Source organism: Ambystoma mexicanum, chromosome 2q (genome assembly GCF_040938575.1).
Source record: "Ambystoma mexicanum isolate Mex_15411 chromosome 2q, UKY_AmexF1_1, whole genome shotgun sequence".
In the NCBI taxonomy this organism is placed as follows: domain Eukaryota; kingdom Metazoa; phylum Chordata; class Amphibia; order Caudata; family Ambystomatidae; genus Ambystoma; species Ambystoma mexicanum.
The window spans coordinates 1039104979-1039124774 of NC_090924.1; the positions used below are offsets into that span (position 1 = coordinate 1039104979).

Sequence of the window (19796 nt, forward strand, 5' to 3'; positions counted from 1 at the left end):
TTGAACAGGTGAAACTTGGCCCTGGAGGCGGAGATATTGTAAGAACTCTCGCCCAGAGGGAGATGACATGGATTGATACCCTTGACTGTTTTAGCCCTAGAGGCATGAATGTAGAGTTCGATCTGATGTGTTATGTTTAAATGGATCAAAATGCAAAGTTGACTCTGATTCGAAATAAACCCTGGCCTATCGCTTGTTACCTGACCTCATGGTACAGATAGATCTTGACCTAAAGTCACATTGTGACTTAAAAATGCATAAAAAATGCCTGGACGTATGTTGCCAAAATCCTACATGTGAGATGACTGAGAGACCAGTGTACACAAGTAGTCACTGTAGAACGTGAGCCGACACGTCAGCAGAGACCAATGTGGAATGTACAAACATGTATAACCCGGTTTTTACAGGTAGCGCATAGTAAAGAGCGAGACAGGAGAGATCCCTAGTCGATCAGAGCACAATACCACACAAGAGCTAGCCAGCCCCATAGACATGCAATAGCAGGATTGGTACAGTGAATGGGGTTACCTCTTTACAGACCTCTTTAGAGACCACAGTGGAGAGACGCAGTGTTGTGGCGCTTCTTAGCTACAGCATGGGACAGACGGGGACCCAAGCAGACTTATTGTCTGCGTTACTCCCCACTCACCCGTGCTGTGGCCTAATTACACGAATCCTTGCCAGGACTTAGAACCATTTATACTAAGAACAACCACAATGAAAACTAATGCTAATGACTAATTAGCTTTGCAAATCGGTACACTGGCCTTCATTCAGAGTTATACGAAGGTTGGCACGGATTGAGAGGATTTGAACATACACAGACTTACATTATTATGCACAGTTGGAGCCCCAAATAGCCCAGGAACTAATATATCATTGTGCTTTCTTGGACATCGCCGGCACTCAAAGAATACACTCTGGTTCCCCCTGTGGGAACGTCGAGAACACACACACACACACGCGTGCGTGGAGGAGTAGTGCGCAAGAACCAGGTTGTCACACGACGCACACTGCGACTGCACAACAGGGGAATCGCGCTACCGACCCACGCATGCTCTATGGGATCCTGACAAATACCCACCATGAGCAATAGGATAGCGATCCGACCCGCACAAACGCATGCGCAAAGGCATTCAAATGGTATTTAGAACAGTATACGCTCAATAAGGTTACGGACTGGAGAGAGCCACTCGACATCCGAATATCTGAGGAATCTTGACACACACGCGCTTCGCACACAGAGGTGAGAGATAGATCCAGACTCAAACAGTAGGCTAAGCCCCTACATTGCCACAGAGCTACTCTAGGAGCTACTTGAAACATTTCCAAGGTTAGATTGACCTTGAGGTACAGCAAATAAAGTATAAACTGCCAACCTAGGAGGGTGTGGGGGGGATAACTTTGCTCACCTCACTAACTAAAAGCGATTCACCATAACAACCTAGGAGGGTGGGGTGGATAGCTTTGCTCACCCCACTAACTAAAAGCGGTTCACCAAAGGAACCAAACCTATAGAGGATGTCTATAAAAATATACCTAGAATCCCCTTAGAAGCTTGTACTAAATCCACATTTTTTCTGTCTTTTCTCTAGAAATTCTCTTTGAGAGAGTCTTCTTGAGGTGTAACTGACCACACACTGAGCAAGTTATGCACAGTTAATCCTACAAACAGGGTGTGTCCAAGGAGCAGAAATAAAAGTGCTAGTGGCACTAAAAAAGAGGTGCGTTAAGTAACATGTTTGTAATTGTTAGAGGTATAACTGTTAAAGTTGCAATTTCTTGGAGTTGAGATTGCCAATATTGAGTCAGTTAAATAACACTAATAGTGTAATACTCTCCATGTTTCTACTTTAGGAATTGAGTTCAAGAACATGCATATTTTTGGAACAAATAGTATCATTGGCCCTGAAGATGGACTGTTGTAAAAGTCCGAAACGCGTTGGTGATACACTGAAAAATCCTGATGCTATTTTGGATTGGTGACTTCTAACCAAAGAACTTTATTTTTTCATTCTGTTATTACCAAAAGGGACTTTGTGAATGTATGTGTGAAACAAAAGTCTTATAATTGAGAGTGTTTTTATCAAAAAGGTTTTGAAAAAATTGTACACTGATTAAAATAACCCATGAAGGGTTTTTCTATTTCTCTAATGTTGTAAATCTTTGTATCAAGGAACTGATCTTACTGACATTGGTTGGATCTATGAATTGTCAAAACTTGTGACTTGAACTAAGAGCGTAAAACACAACTGTCTGGTAAATTAACATTCAATTGAGTGTTATACACTTATCCCAACTTTTCCAAAACTTAGCACTTCAAATCCCAACATAAGAAATTATAACCACATTGAAATTTGTAATAGCAAGCAGTGGGAACCTTATTAGACCTCACGTGCCTGCGACACTAATGAATTTTGGGGATTGTATTCCCTTTGGAGTGCACTAAGGGTTGGCAGGTAGCAATACATGCCTTTTCTCCCTAGTTTCCTTACCAGTCCCAAGTGGCCCTGTGACATTCGCCCTGGTGCACTTGAAGCCTCACTATAGCAGAACAGCAACAAATGGAATTTCCGTCATTCTGAAATAGTAGAAACTCAAAATTAAACTACAGTAGTGCCTCCCTTCCCATTCCCTCACAAACATTATAGGCAGGTCATATGGCATCTTGTGCAAGGCTTTCTAGTCGCCAGCTTTATCTGGAAGTAAAGGGCACATTCGGCGTGGAATGCTACGTGGATACTATCACTCCCTGCTACGCGCACTTGTTATTGTTTGATTTGAGAGCAAGAACTATACGCATAGCCTCCTTCACCAAAAGCTGGAATAATGTAAGTTGCTCTGTCTGTCAGTGTAGTGGCGCTCAGAACAAATATGTCCTTCACTTCATGTAGTTTTCCCCTAGGTACAAAGATCTTAGGGCTACGTATGTATTGCCACTATGCAGAGTACAAGGCCTTAGAAGGGTGTCAGAGATTTTGGAATTTTTCAGAGGAAATTGCCAAATACATTCATAGAGCGTGGTTTACAAGGAGGACTGTGTGTAGCAGCGATAAATCTATATAACAAGTCCTTAAAATGTTATACATGCTGCTATTATCACATGGTCTAGAATCTTAGTGAATATATTTTAGCATTGCCCTGATGGACAATTTTTCATGATGAATTACATTATTTGCTCTTTTTTATGATTTTAGCAAAAATAATGGCTATTATATTCAGGGGCAGTTTGACATTTCATATATATAGGAGTTACTAGATTTTAGGAATTGCTTTTCTGCTTAATTTCTGTATGTAATGTGTTGTATCCATGTATGTACTAATTGCTTATTAGCACTGATCGATATTTTATGTATTGTATAATATATCAAATATAACATATATTTATGTATAAGTTGTGTATGTTGTTGCTTGTATGGTTTTTACAGCGAAAAAAACCTGAAAAAATAAATCAATAAAAAGACTGCTTTGGCATACGTAGGTGGAAGGATGTCAGAAATGGAGTGCAAGGGGCGTACGAAGGCAAAGTCTGCTACGTTGGAGATCATGGAAAGGACCTGCAGGTTATTTGTGGTTTCTGGAAAGCACAGACACAAAGTCACACTCCTGACCCATTGGGGGTAGTGTTCATAGGTCATGGGAGAGTTGTCGCTCCTCCTTTCCAGAGTCACAGCCTCCAGAGCAGAGGAACCTCCTCCCTCGCTGTTAGGGAGAATTCTCTGTTTAGGCTGAATTTCCTAACCTAGTGAGTCCCCCAGCAGCTTTGCTGGATTTTTGGAGTTTCTTTTTTTCTCCTGCCAAGAGTGAGACTCTTTTACCCTCACTCTTGGGCATGATTTGAGTGTGTTTCTTTGAATCTAGATGTGTTTAATGGGCTATGGGGTCTTTTACTCCATAGGGCTTCATGTGTTTTTGTGATGTGTGTTACACAGCACCCTCAGTGCAGTGACACAGGGGTGTCATAGTGACCCCCCAGTATAGACTCCATACCCTGGGACTGACTACTGTCTCCCAGGGCATGTAAAGTCACCATTGACTTTACTAGTCTTAAATTCTGAACAGAACCAGTACAAACCATCATATTGTGGACGTACTGGCTGGGGCAATTCGATTGCCCCAGGGTCTGTTAGTCGAGGGGGCACGTCTCCGTCCTCCCTGATCGAGTTTTGGCTGGTGGCAGTGGATAGTACTTTTTATATTCAACCGCAAATATTTTCCTATGGGATTTCCCATTGTTTTAGGCTACTATAATTATTTAAATATTTACGGTAGCCTCCAACATACCGCCGGTTTATTTAATTAATATTAATTCTCTGGTTGGTATTTTGTGGCAAAACTTGATTCCAAAATGGTGTTTGTGTTCTCTTCTGTGACTGCAACCCAAGTCGAGCCCTTTGTTCCACTTTTTGGCGGGCTTCTCCACAGAAGCCCTCCAAAGTGGTGCCACTCTGTCTGGGGTACTTAGGAGGGGTGGAGGGGGATTTAGGCACCCTGGACTGAGTTGCCTAGGCAACTCAAGTCACACTCCGTCCTGATTGGCCCAAGTGGTGAGCCGGCCGGCTCACCACTTAGCATGTTTGAGTGACAGCTAGGCTGAGTGAATGGGGGTTTTCTGCATAAAAGCAGGGCTTTGGGGACTGGAACTTCAGAAGTCGCCACAGGACCTAAGAATCCGACGAGGGAGAAGCTGAGCCGACCTGCCACAACACCACCACCGGTGGAGCCCTGCTGGACCGTCTCACCACTTTTCCCAACGACAGAGGAGATCTCCCGCCAGAGAGTCTTCTTCCTTTGACTGGTGGGGATAACCAGTTTCACCGTCTTTTCGCCTTCCTGACGTACCTCGTGGCCGCCTTGCCTGTGCCAAGCACCCCGGCAACCGGGATACCATGTTTTACACGACCGCGAGACAAAGGTACCACCTTTTACCGGAAAACTCTGCGGCTGGTTTCTGCCCTGGTAGTGCAACGACCTGCATCTTTCATCCACGTCGAGATCCTCTCTTCCCCTGGACGACGCCGCAACTTGCAACCACTACCAGGAACAACTTCCACCGCTGGAGGATCCTTCCCACTTAAGGTACCGTGTCCCGCCTGGCTTCCCTTGCTACCGACTGTACGGGGTAGATTTAGCCCCCGGCTTTCGAACCTGGGTTAGCCTGGGACACCCTGGCTAAACTTTCCTAAGCCTCTCTAAACTCTTTTTGAACCCTCTGCAAGACTTTCTAAGCCTAGTGTAACTGTGTGATCTTGGGCGCATTTGTGCTCTGCTCTCTCTAAGAGTGGGCCCAGCCTTTGGACTTTGGCTCACCAGTGACTTTTGCTCTTCTGCCTTGCTAACAGTGTTCCTGAATCTTAGAGTGGTGTACCTTTCCATATTCTGTCTTTCTCACAAACGTATTGGAGTGCCATCTAGTTATGCGCTCACCTCTATATGAAAATAAGTAGTGTTTACTGTGACTTATCTGATAAGGGAAAAGGGGTGTATATATTACAATGTGTTTCAAACTGTGTGTTTTTAAATAAATAATTATATACTTTGATACCAAAGTTCTGGTCAGTGTTTGCTTGTATTATTGTATCTGGGTACCTATTGTGTATACTTTGCATACTGTCTAACTCTTCTTGAGGGAAGTCTGACTGCTCAGCCACAGCTACCAGGTAAATCTGGGTGGTACAGACTGCTACCAAGTGGGTTTACTGCCAACACCTGTAGTCTTAAATCTTTTGCAGTGTTCCCTAAGGGAACTGCACAGGTTTCTGCCTAACACTCACTTCCTCCAGTCTGAGTATTGCAGGATGGGCACTGACGCCGCCAATCAGGACTGAAAAGAAGGAAAGGCCCATGGGTCTGCCAGGAGTAATCCAGGGACTCACTGAAGTGGAGTAGGGCTGGGCCAGAGGCACCATCTGCGCTTTTATGGGCTAAATAGGGGCTTGATCCTGCACATCAATGGACACAAGATCCTTAAGTTTCGTCCATATCATGATCTAGTCTTGTATAAGTGCAAGCACTTGGCGTTCAACAAAGCCTCCTATACATATCACACTACTGTGGGGGTGGAGACAGCAGTCTTTAGTACTAGAGAGGCACACACACACTTTGCCTAATGAGTTTCCTCAAATAATCTTGTATTTGATCAGATGCAATGATGTTGCCAATGGTGCACTTAAGCACTGCTTTCAGAGAAAACAACAGAAAAGGCAAAGACAGAGCCCAGAAGTCACAGTGCATGTGTTCCAATTTCAACCACACGTCCTTTACGGGTCCCGCTAAGAGACCAGGGCGCAAATAACGGCCTTGCCATTCGCGAGCTCGTTATTTGCGCCCTCCCCATTCCCATATGGGTGCTCAAATGGGAATGGTGAATTGTTTGTTCAATGGGGACTTACCGGTCCCTCCAAGGTCGGAATGGACCGGTAAGTCCCCAATGAACGACACCGGAGTCGGTACCAGTATGGGAGGCAGCCAGGGAGCTAATTGCTCCATGGCTACCACCATACTCGGAATGACCCCCTTTGTCTGTGTGGACCAGGAACGGGTTTGGGACTGTCTAGTCCCAGTCCACATCACTGGTGCCACAAAGTCTGCTACTGCGGCAGATGTAAAACCAGTAGTTGTTCCTGATTGGACAACTTCTGGCTGTTTGAATGGAGCAGAGCCTTACCATTGTGGGCTTGGAGCTGCTTCCAGCTCGGATTTTGGATAAGAGGTGGACTTCTGCAGCTATCTTTCAGATATATGTTGAAGCCAAGAATCCCTCAAAGAAAAGCAGACCATTGATGACGCTCAGTGCTCGAGTCTAGACCTTTGGTGGACGCCAGCTTGTTGCAAGTCACCTTCATCCCGAATTCCATCTTCAAGCGAACCTGTCCTGGAGCAGCTGCTGTGACTGGAAGGATGCTGGTCGTCCTCTACAAAGGGTGATCGTCGCTGGAACTCACCTTCCTCCATTTTGTGAAGTGTCCTAAGGAAGCCTGCATCGTTGGATTCAGCATTTCTTCGCCAACAGGGCTTGCCATCTTGCAGTTGCACCCACCAGAAAAATCCTCAAACCCGCAACCCCTTTGTACCTCTCACCGGAAACAAAGGGCAGACGATCGAGCCTCCAGCAAACCCCAGACGCTCCACATTGACATCTGGGAAAATACGACTAAGGGAGCAGTAGGCATCAGCGTGTGCCTGTCCCCCATGCCGTCCATAGGATAGCATTGGGAACAAGTCCATTTGTCTCCGGTCTCCATTCCACTCACCTTTGGTTGTTGAACCTGGGTCGAGTGTCCTGCTCCTGGGTTAGGATTGGGTCTGGAAGAAAGGAGAAAATGTACCCATCTTCTGGTATATTTTTGTAGAACTTTTAAATACCTTGAACCTAAACACCACAATCCCACTGCATCCTTTCTAAAGAGAATACCTACTTGTGAGAATCATTGTTTTTTACCCTGTGACTTTTGTGCACAGGGCCCCATTCTTCTAAGGGTTTGGTCTTCTAAAGCTAGGATACTAACTTGTGATTTGTTGCCATCATTTTATTGTATCTACATGACTTACCTGCATTGCTTGATTAAGTCATGTGATATCTATTAAGGGAACCTTAAGGGAACTGTATACATTTGTGTTCTAGTATTGTGTGATAGTACTAACTGCTAGTTTCATTTTTCAGTGTGTTCTAAAAGCCTAAAATAAAAAAACTATTTTGATACATTACTGTCTAAATCTAACTATTGTGTGGACTCATTGAGGGCCCCTGACCCCACTCACACAGTCTTGAGACTAAGCGTTGACTGCTCATTCACATACCTTGATTGTGGTTTAGCTAACCTCTCAGAGCGCCATGTTCATCCAACTAGGGTGGCCTCCTAAAATCCGTCTGCCTGGCTAGATTGTAGAAATCCATCTGAATAATGGCACATGGTAGGTAGGCACTATTCAATTTTGAATAATGAGGCCCATTTATACAATTATTTAGCAATGCTTGGGCATGCCGCTTGGCTCAAGTGAGTGCTCATGTACTTACCACCCTGGCAGGTGTGCATACTGTTCTGACGAACACCTCAGCCATAAGATTCATACCATTGTTGACTAGGCAGAGCAGTTAAAGAACACCATAAGCCCTTGCCGTCTGCTCAGCTCTGCTGTGTCTTGCTATCCTCACCTGCTCTTATAGTCCAGTCAGGATAGATGACACAGTTACCTCCAAGTCCATCATCCAAAAAAGAAGCGAGTGAGTAGAGCTTGCCAACAGGAACTCTGGATCCATGGGCACATTTTCTACCTGTAAGGGTCCACTGCTTGCTAATCCTATAAAGGGCATATCCATAGTGTGCTGCCAGAGTGAGGGTTTGTACTGAACTAGTTTTTTCTGGTGGGTGACTTGGCACAGAAGAAGCGCTGTACCCTTGGAGGACCAGGACCACGGGTCTCTGAATCCTTCTGTAATCTGTCTCTGTGTGGGGCATGGTGTTTCAGGCCTGAGGCTCCATAGCAAATGCTGGAGCAAAGATGCAATGGCCCTGAGGTCATGTCCTCCATAAACATCGAAGAAACATCTGTCTGGTCTTTTCATTAGTCCTCTGTGGATGGAATGGAGCAATCTAGGACACGTTTTATTTTATTTAGCATTTTTAAAGCGCTCACACAGCCCGCGGGCATCGAGGCGCTGTTACCGGAATAATTGTTATTTTTTTTTTTAGTTGCGTAATTGTTTTTTTTGTGGTCTTAGTTACGTATTTATAACGTGCTTAAACACCCAGAGGTTTCTAAGCGCGGACCCGCGGGTCGAACCTGTGTTGCTTCGTGTCGTCTTTCTTCCAAGACGCCCAGTTGCCGTTAAGCTATCCCCCAGGAACACTTAACAGTGGTTCTTTGAAATCATGGTTGTTTCAGTATGTCACTGCTCAGACATTGCTTCTTAACTCAGGGAGCAATGGAATAACAATTTACAAGATTTGTGCCTCCTGTGATTACAGTGTTTGGGAATTAGAACTTCAAACCCCAAGAGTACAAAGCACACACAGAAGCTCTAACTCCATTTCACTTTCACAGGTCACCTTCCTCAAATTCTGTGCCCAATCTGTATGAAGAGGAGACAGTGGGAATAAGGAGAAAACCCAAGCGCACCTGGACCTATCGTTGGCTTAAGAACCTTGTTTCTTCTCAATGCCTGTACATCGTGGCAGTTAAGTTCATCACAAGCACTGCCCATGTAAGCCACAGGAAGAAGTCTGGGAAGCAGAGTCCTGTCCTTACAAACCTTAAAGTGGAGTCAGAAATCGGCCTCACTGCTAGTCTAGACCTGTGCCCCGTTGGACCTCTAAGCATGCTGCAAGTTCAACATTCCTTGCAGGGATCTTGAAGCCACAATCTCTGTATTTCCGTGGATCTTAAACAAGGTTTACACTCAATTTATTTCTTGTTACGAAGTCCTTTAAGGGCAAATGGACTGTGCTATTGACGATCTCCAGTTAACAATGAAGCTTGTGTACTTGAGGGTAGGAACCTCTATCAAGACCACAAAGGACGTAACCAGGCTAATGATGCCGGTGGCTGAGTCACCAAAAACAGATTGCAAGCATCCATGCCAGATAATTATGCAGATCCACATATTGTTGAGGTATCAATGGATATAAAGAACATACAATGAATCAGGTGACTGCAGGAATGGGCACCTTGATGCGCGAAACCCCGAAAGATTTTCAGAAGACATGTATTCAAAAACAATCATGCAGATCTACAGGAAGTGTTCAGTTTAGTGCAGCAGAGGTTATGGCTAAGGTATGGAAGCCGGTGGTTACGTGTGAAGACTGCACACAGGATTCCAATACTTTTGCAAAAAGTGCTGTTTTCAGTACCGAGGAATGGTACAGAGATACCAGGAGACTGTAGAAGTGGGTCAGGATGTAGAAAAGAAAGAACTAAAGAAATAATTAAATGCAAATTCACATGTAGCACACAGCCCTAACTGTACACTCCGATAAGAAAAGTGAACCAAATTAACCTAAAACAGTGTGTTATAATTTTTGGGGGTGGTGGAGGGGGTTTCAGAATAAAGCACACCTTTCTTTTCACAACAAACATGATTTGAAATATGTTATGGTTATTACCTCTACTACAAACGTATCGATAATATGGTCCTGGGGCAGTAACCAGTGGGCAACCTCTTCTTCATCCATGAAAGGAGCAAGGTTAAAATGCTTCAGATAACTATTTAGTAACTGCTGCACAGCCTTTATATCTTTCTCTTCCATTGGCCGTAGCCCGGACGTTTTTGCAACCTGGTAGGATGAAAAAAACAGATGTAAATGTGTGCATGTTATGATGGTGAGAGCTGAATATGGAACACTACCACCAATATACAAGGTCTTATCGCCTCTGTAAGGCGAAATTGTACCTGCTTGGATAGGTGTGACTGGCACTTGATAACCAATTCTGTGTCGGCTATATAAGTGAGCCTATTGGGTTGCTTCCCTTTGACGGAGACCCTCAATAGATGCCAGGATCTATGGCTTCTGAGAGCACACACAAAAAGGGAGATATTTTAACAATTGGAAGTAAACATAGAAACCAAATGTATAGCTATGACTTTGTGATACTGTATATCTTCAGCTTCACTTGAGAAGCCATCACCTCCATCTGTTCGAACCATCCCCTTTCACCTAAAGGAAATGATAAACAGTTTATGTAGCCTTTACACTTTGCAAAGTTTCAGTAGTAAGTTGGCCAGATTTGTTGTCCATCTTGTTCACAGTTTAATAGATTCATGCATTAATTAGCATAATGTGTAAGGTCTACATAATCTAAAAATACTTGGTCAAAATGATGTGCTTATTGTGTTGAATACAAATCAATATAAACTAAACTTTATTCAGAGAAACTACCCAGGTAACAGGCACCATATATAGGTGATCTCTCTGTAATAACTAAGTAAATTAAAAACTGATGAAATCCCTTCTGTGCTTACACATCCAAAGTGTGTTGCTAACCAATCTGCAATTATCATTCACAGGTATAGGTTTGTGAATGTGGTCATATGGTAAGAGGACAAGTAAGGATCAGCATTAGAAAGGAAGAATAGAGAAATGCCCAGGGTGAAAAAGGGGAAGAGGGTAAAAAAGAGGGAGGAAAGATGGGCAGGGGTAAAGACAAAGAGGGTCAAGATGGGTAGTGAGAGGGGGAGGAAAAGAGGGTGGAGAGAGAAAGTCAAAAGGAGAAAGAAGGATAAGAGAAAACGTTCCTCTTACTATCCTCAATGTCCTTTATTTGTCTTTACCATGGATGAGGACTCAGAGTTAAGGAGAACTTGTACAATGATGTCAGACCAGCCATTAATGTTTTAAACAAGTATTATTTAAAAATGTTCTTAGGGGGTGTTTCTTGTAGGTTAGACTGTTCACTGTCCACATCTCAGTTGTGATCTTGAGCAACAATTCCTGATGCCCATTAGTGCAGATTAACATCTTTAATTCTATTGGATATGGGCACTCGGACATTAGTTACCAGTGTCAAGTTGGTTTGCAGCCATCAATTTCCAATGAGGTCTGGGAAAACTTCTCCTTTAAAGCGTGACAAAACGGCTACTGCTCTGCATGAGTACAGGGATGAGTAGCGGCTAAACTGACTATTCAACTCCACACTACTACAAATCTAGCAGTGATCCCAATCATGAAACAGGCACAACACAAAGGGTACACCTCCTTCGCCGTATGTAGTAGCACAAGGTGAGGGCAGGCTACATCAGGGTTGGTTGGGGTGAGGGGTGCTCATAACAGTAGCAACCCAAGCAACTAAAGTTCTATAAGTGCAAAATAAAAATGTCTGTTAGGGAGAATTCTCTGTTTAGGCTGAATTTCCTAACCTAGTGAGTCCCCCAGCAGCTTTGCTGGATTTTTGGGGTTTATTTTTTTCTCCTGCCAAGAGTGAGACTCTTTTACCCTCACTCTTGGACATGATTTGAGTGTGTCTCTTTGACTCTAGATGTGTTTAATGGGCTATGGGGTATTTTACTCCATAGGGCTTCATGTGTTTTTGTGATGTGTGTTACACAGCACCCTCAGTGCAGTAACACAGGGGTGTCATAGTGACCCCCCAGTATAGACTCCATACCCTGGGACTGACTACTGTCTCCCAGGGCATGTAAAGTCACCATTGACTTTACTAGTCTCAAATTCTGAACAGAACCAGTACAAACCATCATATTGTGGACGTACTGGCTGGGGCAATTCGATTGCCCCGGGGTCTGTTAGTCGAGGGGGCACGTCTCCGTCCCCCCTGATCGAGTTTTGGCTGGTGGCAGTGGATACTACTTTTTATATTCGCCGTGAATATATCCCTATGGGATTTCCTATTATTCGAGGCTTCCAACTTTAATTATTTAATTCCTATACCCTCAAACATACCGCCGGTTTATTTAATATTAATTCTCCGGTTGGTATTTTTTGCCAGAACTCGGTTCTAAAATGGCGTTTGTGTTCGCTTCTGTGACTACAACCCAAGTTGAGCTCTTTGTTCCACTTTTTGGCGGACTTCTCCACAGAAGCCCTCCAAAGTGGTACCACTCTGTCTGGGGTACTTAGGAGAGGTGGAGGGGGATTTAGGCACCCTGGACTGAGTTGCCTAGGCAACTCAAGTCGCACTCCGTCCTGACTGGCTCAAGTGGTGAGCCGGCTGGCTCACCACTTAGCATGTTTGAGTGACAGCTAGGCTGAGTGAATGGGGGTTTTCTGCATAAAAGCAGGGCTTTGGGGACTGGAACTTTAGAAGTCGCCACAGGACCTAAGAATCCGACGAGGGAGAAGCTGAGCCAACCTGCTATGACGACACCACCGGTGGAGCCCTGCTGAACCGTCTCACCACTTTTCCCAACGACAGAGGAGATCTCCAGCCCGGAAAGTCTTCTTCCTTCGACTGGTGGGGATAACCAGTCTGCTTCCTTTTTCGCTTCCTGGAGCATCTCGTGGCCGCCTTGCCTGTGCCAAGCACCCCGGCAACCGGGATACCACGTTTTGCCACTACCGCGAATAAAAGGGTAGTACCTTTAACCGGAAAACTCTGCGGCTGGTTGTCATGATGCCCGCTCCTGGGGAGCCGGTTCAAGCCGTGCGTCCCCGAAAGCGGACATCCAGTCCCCAAGGAAGGACCCAGCAACCCCATATAGGGGCCCTTTGGACAGTGTCCTGGCGCCTATGGCGCCAGGCTCATAAAAGACATCAGTCCTGGCGCCATAGGCGCCAGGCTCATTATGGGAGTGCTTGGGTGCACTTACCTGATGCAGACCATGTTGCAGGATCCCGGCCTCCTTGAGGCCTGAAAGGAACTACTTTACCTGTGGGACTAATTTACCATCCGGGCGTGGTTGGTTAAGGATACATACCTGATTGGAGGAAGGATACATACCTGGAACTTCTTCCAAGGCTATTTAAACCCCACCTAAACAGCCACACGTGCTTTGCGTTGTTCTGCATCTAGCAGCTGGACGCTCACCATGTCTGCTCCTGCATCCTGACTTCTGCCACGCCTGCCAGCATCCTGGATCACCTGCAAAGGAAGAGAAGAAGAGAACAGAAGAAGGAAAAGTCCTTAACTGCTAAATCCGCATCCCGGAGACATCTCGCCGACAATCCTGAAAAGGAAGACTTTTATTTAAAAGCTCATCGCGTCGATCGCTGCAGCGCCGCATTCCACTCACCTTTACAGGGCGCCTCCATGTTCAGCAGCGATCATCCGGATTCGCAGTCACGCCCCAGCACCTAGGGAGAAAAAGACCAGAACAAAAGGTGAGAGAGAGAAGGGAATAAGGAAAGCTAAATCTCCATGTTAAGACTTACCTGTTGATTCATTCCCTCTTCGTTTCGGGTCCGCGCCGCATCCTGGCATTTCCGACCACGGCCCCTAAGCGGAAAAAGAGACATCAGTGTTAATGAGCGAATGAAAAAACATAACCAAAAAACGCTCATTAAAGACTTACCTGATTTCTACAAGGATTTCACCTCTCATCTCGGGTCGGTGCCTGTTCCCCGGCATTCCGTACCCCGGCCCCTATGGGGAAAAAGACACTAGCATTAGTACATTAATGCATGGACACAAGGGGAACCTCTTATCAAAAAAACTTACCTGGTAGCCAAGCAAGTTTGGTTCTCACCAATCCGAAAATCCAGTGAAGTAACTGGATACCAACGCGCCCCTGCATCAGAAGCAGGATGGAGAGCGCGTCCTTCCAGACCCTAAGGTGAGACGCTACGAGGAATCACAGAAGGGTTTCGAGGAGGGTGAGCGGGGAAAGTGGGAGGCCGATTGCATTACCCCGCAGACAGTTAATCACCTATTTTCGCCTACAGAAGGGTACTTCTGCGAGCCAGACAAGCCAGATTTGGGGGCCCGGTCCAGTCCGTCTTCCGAACCCTGCGCATCACCTTAGAAGAGGTCACAGCAGCGCGAACCAGGCCAGCGCCTCCGTGGGAGTCAGGTGAGCGTTACACTGGTTTCTTCCCTGGCAGTGCAACAACCTTCATCTGTCCTCCACGTCAAGATCTTCTCTTCCTCTGGACGACGCCGCGACTTGCACCCGCTGCCAGGAACAACTGCCCCCGCTGGAGGATCCTTTCCACATAAGGTACTGTGTTCCGCCTGGCTTCCCTTGCAACCGACTGTACGGGGTAGATTTAGCCCCCGGCTTTCGACCCTGGGTTAGTCTGGGACACCCTGGCTAAACTTTTCTGAAACCTAACTAAAACCTTTCTGAACTCCCTGCAAGACTTTTTAAGCCTGTTGTCATTGTGTGATCTTGGGTGCATTCGTGCCCTGCTCTCTCCAAGAGTGGGCCCGGCCTATGGACTTTGGCTCACAAGTAACTTTGGACTTTCCTGCCTTGCTTAAGAGTTCCTAAGTATAAGTGTGGTGTATTTTCCTACATTCTGCCTTTTTCTCTCCCTTTTTCGTTAACTTATTGGAGTGCCATCTATAGTTAAGCGCTCACCTCTGTCTGGAAATAAATGGTGTTAACTAAGACTTGTTTGATAAGGAAATAGGGATGTATATATAATAATAGTAACTGTGTTTAGAGTGATTTACCATAATAGTGCTGGAGTGTTTCAATAAGTGTGTTTTTAAATAAATAATTATATACCTTGATACCAAAGCTCTGGTCAGTGTTTGCTTGTGCTATTGTATCTCACTCTATTGTGTATAGTTTGCATACTGCCTAACTCTTCTTGAGGGAAGCCACAGCTACCAGGTAAATCTGGGTGGTACAGACTGCTACCAAGTGGGTTTACTGCCAACACCTGTAGTCCTAAATCTTTTGCAGTGGTCCCAAAGGGAACTGCACAGGTTTCTGCCTAACAATGTTCAATCAATGTTCTATAAAAATAGAGTTTTTATCCAACAACAAAATGCAAACAAACTATCAGAAAACACTAGGAAAACCTAGAGATGCAGGCTTTTGTGAAAAGGGAACTCTGGGTAAATGCACGTGGGTGTTCAGGCAAACGTTTGGCACAATGCCACTGTTCAAAGAATATGTCTTGAAGAACAAGGTAGAGAAGGGGGGCTTAAAAGTCACTAGGGTCCAAAGAAGTGGACTTGGGGGTCAGGGCCTCTTAACAGTACCCTAAAATCTTGTTTTTGGGGTTCAATGGCATTGCGCCAGGCATTTTGGCGTTGAACCAGAAGTCTGCTTCATTTTGGCGCTGCCCTGGGTCGAGTCGTGCCGCTGTGGTAATAGGACACAACAATGTGATGCTGTTCGGCAGCAGCATTGGCTTGCATGTCTGAAACACTGGGAATGGTAAGTGGGTTGGCAGCACTGGAAGACTCAGTGACAGACAAGCAGAGACTTATCTTCAAAGACAAGCAGGTTCGGCAGGCTCAACTTGTTGTCGGGATACCGAAGCAGCGTCGGCTGGGAGGTCGAGGGTGCTGGTAACCAGGAGATGTCGTCAAGTTGGGGACGCTAGAAGACTGGGTGGGTCTCAGTTGCAAAGATGAGCGAGCTTCGGCATCTAGCGAACTCAGAGATGCAGACTCAGTTGAGCATGGAGGCCAAGGGGGACTACAGTGGTTACCTTGCAGCTGCTTGGATGACGTTGAAGGTGGTTTGGAGATTCAGGCAGAGCCAGCCGACGCTTCCATCGTCCTTCTGTTCTGCACTCCTACTCCAGGGAGCTTGGTTGGCACTTACAGGGAATGGATCACTACCAGTGAATAGGGTCCTGGTTCCAGAGCAGGTAAGAGTGACACCCTTTGGTTTAACAGTAGTCACCCCCACTGTTGCTTGGGGATATTTAGGACACCACACTCTCCTTTGCTTTGGGTGCCCTTCTATCTTCATCTCTATAAAAGAGGACTCTTAAATAGACAGTACTTTCAACAGAGGTCCAGTTATTCCTTCTTGTCCTTTTAGAAATCCAAATGCTAATCAAGAAAGAAGCGGTGCCTCCTCCTTATAAAGGCAAAATGTCAAAGGGGTTTGGTCCAAGTAAGCCAACTGTAAGGCGTCCAGGTCGTCGTAACAAGTGATCTTTGCCTTACGCCATCACACCCAGAGAACACTGTGCCTGCAGAAAATGGATGGGAGAGAATAAAGGAAGAAAGCCGTAAGAGAAAAGATGATGGTGGGACCCTTCTCTCTACCCACCTCTGCTCTGTAGTCACTCTGCCCCTATCCTTATGCCTGTTGACTGCAAAGGGAGTTCAGTGGCTTTGTTATGTCAGGGCTGCCTCTGAAGGACTGGTTCACAGGAGGCATCTGAGAAATTCCTGTGTCCTGAGGGAAGTGTTAGAGTGACCTCTAACTCACTCATTACACTGCACCGATCCCCACATGCACCTCACCCATCTGATTACACCCTACTACCGATGACACTCGACACACCCACCTCATTAGTATGACAATGCATTACTTACCGTAAAAGCATGTCTGATGGTTGTATCTGCTTCGATACACATGCTGTGCATAGTCCGACATCCAGTGGTCACTGCAGAGTATTGCATTTTGTTTTTCGTAGTCGAAAAGGGGACAAAGAGGTGTGTCTGTAACACTATCCCTATAGTGACGTGCAGTGTACCCAAAATCCCTCACGCGTCGAGGTCCCTCTGTTTGTATCTTTTCTGCCCTGAGGGAGCCTATTAGACGTGAGTGAGTACAGAAAAGAGGGATATAGAAGAAAGTCTATGTTCCTTCCATCCGAGCGGGGAGGAAGGGTGGGCGCATGTGAATCTAAGCAGATACAACCATCAGAAATGCTTTTACGGTAAGTAATGCATTGTCTTCTGATGTTTGTTAATCTGCTTAGAATCACATGCTGTGCATAGACTAGCGAGCAGTACCCGGAGTTGGAGGTGGGTTGTGAGAAGGAACAGTAGAAAAAAGATGTCTTAGTACTGCTTGTCCCACCTGGGAATCAGATCTAGAGTGGGCATCTAGACAGCAGTGTTTTGTAAAGGTGTAAACAGAACTCCAGGTTGTCGCTTTGCAAATGGACTCAAGAGGGACATTTGCAATGAAAGCTATGGAAGCCCCGGTGTCTCGAGTGGAGTGTGCTCTTGGCTTGAAGGGTAGTTCTCTCTTAGCAAGAGTTTAACAGAGAGTGATGCATTGTACAATCCATCTAGAAATAGTGGATTTTGAAACTGCATCTCCTTCTCTTCCTGCTGCCACCGAGACAAAGAACTGATTAGTCTTTCTCAATGGTCTAGTTCTTTCCATATAAAACATCACGGCTCTGCGAACATCCAGTGTATGCAGGCTCTTCTCACCTAAGTTTGAAGGATTTTGAAAGAACGTTGGTAGTTCTATTGACTGGTTGACATGGAATTTAGAGATACATTTTGGTGCAAACCTAGGATGTGTGCGTAGAACCACCTTATCCTTGTGAACGGTTACAAAGGGGTCTAGTACAGAGAGCGCTTGTAGTTCACTTCTTTCTCCTAATGGAGGTGATAGCTATTAGAAAAGCAGTCTTAAGAGTGAGGTCTTTAAGTGTTGCTTTGTGCATGGGTTCAAAGGGTGACCCCATGAGCCTGGTTAGTACCACAATTAGGTCCCATCCGGGAGCGGGATTAGCTATGGGAGGGTGGATCCTCTTCACTCCTTCCATGAAGGCTTTAGAGTTAAACACCAAGCCTGAATCTAGTAGGTGAGTCAGGTACAGAACAATTTGTGCAGGAGGGCAGTCAACTGGGTTGATGCTCCTTCCCCTACACCAGATGACAAATCTTTTCCATTTGCTAGAATAACAGTGACGAGTGTTAGGCTTTCTAGCCTCCCTGAGAATGTCCATGCATCTTTGCGGGAGTTGAGGGCATGGATGTAGGGTCCTGCCCTTGTCCTGTGACAGCATGTTGTACGGGCAGGGAAGTTTCACTGGAGGAGATAGGGACATCTCCATCAAGTGAGCGAACCATGGCTGTCTGGCCCACATAGGGGCCACCAGTATCATGGTAACTTGTCCTGGTGCATCTTGTGCACTATCTTGTTGAGAATGGGAGTTGGGGTAAAAGCATAAACAAATTTCCGTGACCATGGTATCGATAGACCATTCCCCTTGGATTGGTTCTGGGGGTACCTGGAGGCGTAATCTTGGCATTGGGAGTTCTCCAGAGTTGCAAAGAGATCTATTTCTGGGAATCCCCATTGTGTGAAGACGTCGAAGACGATGTCTTTGTGTAACCGCTATTCGTACTCCGAGGGCAGAGGGAAGTCTCTGCTGAGTTGGTCTGCTAGCAGATTGAGTTTCCCTGGTACATGTTGTGACAGTAGGAACATGTTGTGTTTCAGAGCCCACTTCCAGATGTTCTGGGACAGCTTGGACAGTCCTGGAGAGTGAGTGCCCCCTTGCTTGTTGAGGTAGTACATGGCTGTGATGCTGTCCGTGAGGACCATCACTGTCTTCCCTTGCAGGTCTGCTTGGAAGGCTTTCAGTGCCTTGAACACAGCTAGTAGCTCCAGTAAGTTTATGTGCTTGGATGCTATGCTCGGAGTCCAAACTCAGTCTGATGGGATAGGTGAGCCCCCCCATCCTGTGAGGGATGAGTCTGTGGTTAGAGTGGTTTCCACTGCGGGGGTGGCGAATGGTTTCCCTATTACCAGGTTTTCCTTCGACCACCACCGTAGCGAGAGAACCAAGGCCTGCGAGACCACCACTAGATCGTCCCATTGTCTGCTGGCCTGACACCACTGGCTGTTGAGCCACTCTTGCATGGGGCGCAGGCGCGCATGAGGTACCAAATAAATACATGACGCCATCATTCCCAGTAAGCACATTGCTTTGCGTACCATCACCTCTCGACTGGCCACATATTGAGGGATCAGAAACAGCATGTTTTGGACCCTCTCGTTGGAGGGGAAGACGAGGCCGTCCTTTGTTCGAATTAGAGCCCCTAGGAATTGTTTGATCTGGCTGGGGTCTAAACTGGACTTCTTCTCGTTGATGGAAAAGCCCAGTTGAAACAAAAGGTCTACAGTCTTTTGGGTATTTGAGAAGCATGTCTCGTAAGAATCCCCTGTTATGAGCCAATCGTCGAGGTAAGGGTATACTGGGATGAACAACCTGCGCAGGTGGGCCGCTGCCACTACCTTTGTGAATACTCTCGGCGTTGATGCTATGCCGAAGGGTAGCACTCTGAATTTGTAGTGTTTAACCTCTATCGTGAACCTGAGGTATTTCCTGTGCGCTTGCAACATTAAAATATGAAAGTATGCATCTTTCATGTCCAGTGTTCTCATGTAATCTCCCTGTGAAAGCAGGCGGATTACCTCCTGTAGAATCACCTTACGAAACTTTTGAGGTTTGACAAATTTG

General features: G+C 45.9%; 1 protein-coding gene across 5 annotated transcripts in view; it reads right to left on the reverse strand.

The window, feature by feature from the left end:
* NMT2 (N-myristoyltransferase 2) overlaps positions 1 to 19796 on the reverse strand; it is a 1164729-nt gene that overhangs the window by 332625 nt on the left and 812308 nt on the right. For all 5 annotated transcript variants that reach the window (XR_011303356.1, XM_069648400.1, XM_069648401.1 and 2 more), the window contains one exon: positions 10104 to 10274. Coding sequence is in view for 4 of the 5 variants with exons in the window: in XM_069648400.1 (XP_069504501.1) it covers positions 10104 to 10274 (171 nt within the window). In the remaining variant the exon portion in view is untranslated. The remainder of the gene's footprint in view (positions 1 to 10103; positions 10275 to 19796) is intronic.